This window comes from Micropterus salmoides, unplaced genomic scaffold (assembly GCF_014851395.1).
Source record: "Micropterus salmoides isolate LMB-PRFRI ecotype aquatic unplaced genomic scaffold, ASM1485139v1 Ms_hic_scaffold_13, whole genome shotgun sequence".
Lineage (NCBI taxonomy): Eukaryota > Metazoa > Chordata > Actinopteri > Centrarchiformes > Centrarchidae > Micropterus > Micropterus salmoides.
In genome coordinates, this window is record NW_024040374.1 from 811,144 (window position 1) to 817,564 (window position 6,421).

Genomic DNA, 6,421 nt, shown 5'->3' on the forward strand with positions numbered 1-6,421 from the left:
GGGTAACTGTGACGGCAGAATCTTTACAAACCAAACTATCAATCGATTCTTGGAGGAAATAATCAGCAGATTGATCCAGAATAAAAAATAATCATTAGTTTTAGCCCGATACAAAACAGCAGTGAAATCCTGCTTTTCATTAATAATACTAATCTGATGAGAGAATACATAATATATGCTTTAATACTTTAAGGACATTTCTCCGATTATACTCGCATGCTTTTACTTAAGTAACCTTTTCAATGCAGTAACGTTACTTGTAACAGAGTATTTGTGGTATTAGTTGACATGTGTGCTGTTGTATGACAGATTGAAGCTAAACTAAACACCACCAGCTTCAGTGTGTTTGCATATTTTAACACCAATTACACTCTTTCCTCCTCAAAACAAGCAAGTTTACAGTATTTTAGCAGCGGTGTCAACAGTCAGCAGGACAGTGGGGTCTTATTGAACATTTTTTCAATCATTCATTTTAAAACCTCAAAATGACGCATCGATTTTTCTTACACGTCTTGGTCGACATTTCCACAACCTAGACAGGAAACAGATCTGTTAACGGTAACTACTGTTTGCTGCCTTTAGATGGTCGCACTTCCATAAAATGCACGTTGTTGTTGTTGTTATTATTATTATTATCACGGTTCTTGGGAGAGTCGGTCAGCCCTGCAGCAGCTGAGCCTCTGCTGGGATTCACGGTGACAAACGTAAACAAGCGAACAGCTGTGTTACCTTTTCAGGTACCGCGGATCTCCTGCTTGCAAACTGTCCATTTCAGAAAGGAAAGAAAGCCCACATCAGGTGTTTATCCAGCTGATGCTGATGCACACAGGGCGGATGTTATTTATCTCCTCAGCTCGTTGCCAGGGCGGCGGCACAGCTCCCAGCATGCACCGGAAGGCACGTTAGCACCTGTAGTTAGCTGCACTGCCACCTGTAGCCGCGGATGACGAGGCTGCTGCAGCAAACCTGCAGGAACAGATGAGGTTTTCATTTTTTTGATTGAGCTTTCATCTGTAATTTTATTCTTCGGAATCAGACCTGGAGAAAATAATAAACTGCTGCTCTGAAGCCTGTGGGGGAATGTAACTTTACTCAATCCTCATGTGTACATAGAAATGACAATAAATTAGGAAGTATAATGAATTTACAAATTTAAATGTAATGATAAAGTAGGCTACTGTTCACACAGCTGATGTCTGCCTCACTGTGACCCCCAGCCTCATGTTCAGTGGTTACCAATTATTATTTATTCATCGTTCTCTATTTCAGAGCTGGTCATATTATCATAATGTATTTTGTATGTACTGTATACCAAATCCACCTACCTCAAGTACGGAACACCTGCACATAATACTTATTTATATATTCCAGCTTCCTTTGCGCTGTGCTCCATCACACTGTGTACATATGATAATAATTTACCTCTGCTGATTGCACTATTATCTCATTTTGTCTATATTGTTTTTGTTTATAGTGTGTATATATGTGTTTTCTATACTGTAGCCCATGTGCGATTTTATTATTATTATATAAACAAGCACCCTGACCCTGAGTCAAATCCCTCGTATGCGTACACATATCTGGCAAATAAAGCTGATTCTGATTCTTTTACTTGAGTCTTCTCCATACCCAGCGAAGGTTAAAAATCAAGGGCAACTGGACTTGGTTGAAGATACTGGAAGATGTTTCGTCCCTCATCCAAAGGACTTCTTCAGTTCTGACTGACTGGCAGGGAAACTCAGCTATTTAACCTCAGTGGGGTCGTTGGCCCGGGTCATCGATACCGCTGGTTCGTTAGTGTAGGTATTGGTCCACACACACACAGACCAATACCTACTGTTCGATTCACACCACCCACTGGAGCACAAGCTAGGGGTCATGAGAACACTGCACCACAGAGCGGAAAACATACCAACGAGCGCCCAAGCCAGAGAGAAGGAACAGAACCACCTGAAGGGGGCACTTACAGCCTGTGGATACCCTAAATGGACCTTTGTGAAGACAGCCACAAGATCCAAGAAGAACAAAACTACAGGGGAGGAAAAGAAGGTCAAACGCAACAACATTGTGATTCCATACGTGTCTGGAGTATCAGAGAAACTCAGGAGGATTTTCAACAAACATAACATCCCTGTGTTTTTTAAACCCAAGAACACACTAAGACAGATGCTGGTCCACCCCAAAGACCGCACACCCAAACACAAGAAAAGCAATCTAGTGTATGCGGTCCAATGCAGTGAGGAATGCACAGACCTGTATATTGGGGAGACTAAACAACCGCTACACAAACGCATGGCTCAACACAGAAGGGCCAACTCCTCAGGTCAAGACTCTGCAGTCTACTTACATCTGAAGGACAGAGGACACTCGTTTGAGGACCACCAGGTGCACATTTTAGACAGAGAAGATGGACGGTTTGAAAGAGGTGTCAAGGAAGCATCTACACCAGGGTGGAGAAGCCGTCATTGAACAGAGGAGGGGGTCTACGCCACCATTTATCCCCCACTTACAATGCTGTCCTTTCATCACTTCCCAGGAAACTCAACAAACGTAACCTATTGGCCTCAGGTGAAGATACCAACGATGGTCGTTCAGTCTTGGCCACAGGTAGTCTTAACGACTGTAACGACTGTCGTCACAGCAACAAGGAACACTAACGAACCAGCGGTATCGATGACCCGGGATAATGACCCCACTGAGGTTAAATAGCTGAGTTTCCCTGCCAGTCAGTCAGAACTGAAGAAGTCCGTTGGATGAGGGACGAAACGTCTTCCAGTATCTTCATCCAAGTCCAGTTGCCCTTCATTTTAACCTTCGTTGGATAACTATGACCTGGATGACTGAGAATCTTCATAGACGTCTTCTCCTTACATGCTACGTTCTAATTCTACTTTCAGACAGAAACTGTATATATGTATTTTACTACACTGCATTTATCTGACAGCTGTACTTTATAAATTAAGATTTTTATTTTTTTTTTTTTTAAACACAGGCAAAAAAAAACTTTTGAAATTTGATGCGTGGTTAGTTAAATTACAATGTTATTATGAATAATAAGTGAAAAATATAAATTATTCCATCAAACAGTTTACAAAAGTGAAACAAGTAGTCAGTTAATTCAGTGGTTCTCAAACTTTTTCACATCAAGGACCCCTAATCGGACACAAATTAGACCACAGACCCCTGTCTGGTAAGATTTTGTCCCAGGGTCCTTAATCCTGATCTGATAGGATAGGATTTTTGCTTTTACATGATTTATTCATTACAGGAAGTGCATGAAACCCACCACTGTAGCCATACCTTCTGTCATTGTGTTACTTTGTTTTGTGGTGAGGCAGGTTGGAGGACCCAAATGCAGGACACACGGCTTGCAGGTATGGTTCAAAGATTTATTAAACCAAAAGTGAGCGCACTTACAAGTAGTGGCTGAATCCAAAGGAGAATCCACAAGGGGAAGGGGGAAAACACAAATCCAAAAACAGACAGAGCTTCTTCACACAACAAAAAACTGCACATGACGACAACCAGACAGGGAATGAACAGAAACACCAAACAATTATACACAGGGACTAACGAGCAGGGCGGGAGCAACACAGGTGACTGGGATCAGGGTTAACGAGGCAGAGTGACAGAAGGGGAAAACAGAGAGACTGGCTGACAGGCAGATTACTGGAGGTGAGCAGACATAACAAGTACTGAACACTAAACATATCAAAGTAAGAAGTAACAGATCAGAATAACAAAAATAACAAAGTAATCCAGACACCATCAGACATATCACCACTAAAGAGACTATAAAGACAATTAATTGGCAACTATTTTCATTTTTCATGTAAAAACATGTGAAGATTTGCTGCTTTTGATGATTATAATAACTGTAATTTTGCCACAAGGTGCTGCAAATATCAAAATATGACTTCTCTTTGACCAAGGAGGAGACAGTAACAGCGACCTGTGCGATTCTCCGATTATGGAAAAGCTCATCACCTTCAGAGTTTAAGCAATGGATAGAAATGATGTCAGAAATAGTGGTCTATGAATACATGTTGGCCAGAATCAATAGTGAAGGTGAAAGCCTTGAGAGGTCAGGGAACGCCTTCTTGGCTGCAGCATTAATAAGTTAGGCTACTGTGATTGTTGAATTGTTATTCTGGTGCAAAATATGTGTGCTTACTTCTGGACATGGGACATTTTCTTGTACAATAACTATGCTGTCTGTTGTGCATTTAATGTTTAAATAAAAACTTTAATTATAGAATAATAATTGGACACAACAAGCCTTGTGAAGGTGTCACGTTGGGCTCTGGGTAACTGTGACGGCAGAATCTTTACAAACCAAACAATCAATTGATTAATTGAGAAAATAATCAGCAGATTGATCCAGAATGGAAATTATTTTTAGCTGCAATCCAATAAAAAATAGTTCAAAATGAGCTTCAGCTCAACAACTACAACAGTAACATCCTGCTTTACATTAACGCATAGTACAACCGGCACCGGGACATTTTACTGCTTTGAGTACTTTTGCCAAATGCCAAAAAGTACATTTTCCTGATTATCCTTACATACTTTTACTAAAGTAACATTTTCAATGCAGGACTTATACTTTCTACAGTGCAGTATTAGTACTTTGTAGCAAATGTCTCTTAGTACTAATAGGTGCCTGAGCACAGGAGTAAGTTCACAGCTTTATTCAGCACAATGTATGAATGAGAATATTTTAAAACCAGGCATTCAAATTATTAGACATACACTTACTTTTTATAATGCCTAATGTGCAACTAATATTACTGTATAAAATATACATGTTCTTCTCAAAGGATAAAGCAGTTCTTCCTCTTTTAGAAAGGAATGTATCTGCAGATATGATGGATGCTCTGGGTGCAGGCTGAAGTCACAGAAGCCACCAGTGTGGGTCAGGGTTCAGTAACTGAACGTGACCTGAAGTAAGGTTGTATTGTTATATTTATTCATGTCCTCTGCAGGTTTTGCTTGTTAACACATTACCCAGGAAGAGAGTGTTTAAACGAGAAGTGGTCGCAAATAAAACTCTGCAAAAATCTATTGGGTCCTAAAAGTTTTGTTTCCTTAAAACAAGGCAAACATCTGCTCAAAAATTTACTAGAAATTGTTCTTCATATCTTGAATGAAGACAGAATAAAGAAGATCACTGCAACATTACAAGAGACACTTGATTATTTATTTTGAAAAGACGTTAAATAAGACTTTTGAGACTTCATAATAAAACATAAACTTGATTAACTTCCCATATAAACGCCACACCAGCCTTGTAGCCAGTTAAATAAAGTTACAAGTGAGAGATCACCAAATGACAAGTAGGTGTAATCAATACAAAAAGTATTTGCATGTCTCAGCACCACTCAGTGACAGCTGATGTCACCACACTAACTTTAGTCTGTGGCTCGTGATGGACATTCAGTGTCAGAATATTATTTGTGTTTAGGGGACAAAAATATACAGTATTCCCTGACAACTGACTGAATGAGTACTGCTGCTACAAGAGCACACGTAGATCGTTTGTTTTTGTTTGACAGTTTAGGATTTGCACGCAGCTTTAGAGATGCAAGTTTCATACCCCGTCCTACTCAATAAAAACAGACACCACGTCTGCAGCCATTGTGGTTTAGACATGTCATCTGCAAAGCTGTCCATTTATATGTTAAGCCAAGAATGGGAACTAACAGCTACTTAAATCAACGAAGTACAGTCCTGTAATTCATCCTGAGGTCAAACCTAAAAAGAGGCGTCAGTGAGAGTACCATCTTTTCGGTATCATTTTTTTTTCATCATTTTGCTTTTTGTTTTGTTATGCAAAGCATAAACACAGAGAAACACGGGCTCTGAGCCAAAATGCAGACACCAAGGTGGAGCAGGTATCGTCTACAGAGTTTAATAAAGTAATGGGAAAAAAAACCCATACATAAATAACAAAGCAGGCAGGAGCCCCCCAATGATAAATAATACAATCGTCTCTACACATGTAAATATCGCTTCATTTCATATCATGCACGAACCTGGCACATTGCACATATATGTTGTTAATTGTTAATCGTTGTTGTTTTATTGTTATTTTTAGTTTTTTATATTGTCAATTTATATATTTATGTTCACAACATCCTCTTCCTTTGCAATACGTCTGAGCAACACATACCAGAGTAATGCACATGTAAATATCTGCCACGTTGTTCTTTCTCTGTAAATATTTGTATTATTTTTCTCTCCAACGAAGGTTAAAAATCAAGGGCAACTGGACTTGGTTGAAGATACTGGAAGACGTTTCGTCCCTCATCCAAAGGACTTCTTCAGTTCTGACTGACTGGCAGGGAAACTCAGCTATTTAACCTCAGTGGGGTCGTTGGCCCGGGTCATCGATACCGCTGGTTCGTTAGCGTTCCTGGTT

At 39.8% G+C, this 6,421-nt stretch overlaps 1 protein-coding gene across 2 annotated transcripts in view; it reads right to left on the reverse strand.

Moving 5' to 3' along the window:
* The window catches only part of kifap3a (kinesin-associated protein 3a), a 41,833-nt gene extending 38,318 nt beyond the window's left edge, over positions 1 to 3,515 (reverse strand). For both annotated transcript variants that reach the window (XM_038714975.1, XM_038714976.1), the window contains exons 1-2: positions 3,418 to 3,515; positions 730 to 966 (exon numbers count right to left, since the gene is read on the reverse strand). In XM_038714975.1, the coding sequence (XP_038570903.1) occupies positions 730 to 770 (41 nt within the window). In that variant the 5' untranslated portion in view covers positions 771 to 966; positions 3,418 to 3,515. The remainder of the gene's footprint in view (positions 1 to 729; positions 967 to 3,417) is intronic.
* Between the last annotated feature and the right edge of the window lie 2,906 nt (positions 3,516 to 6,421).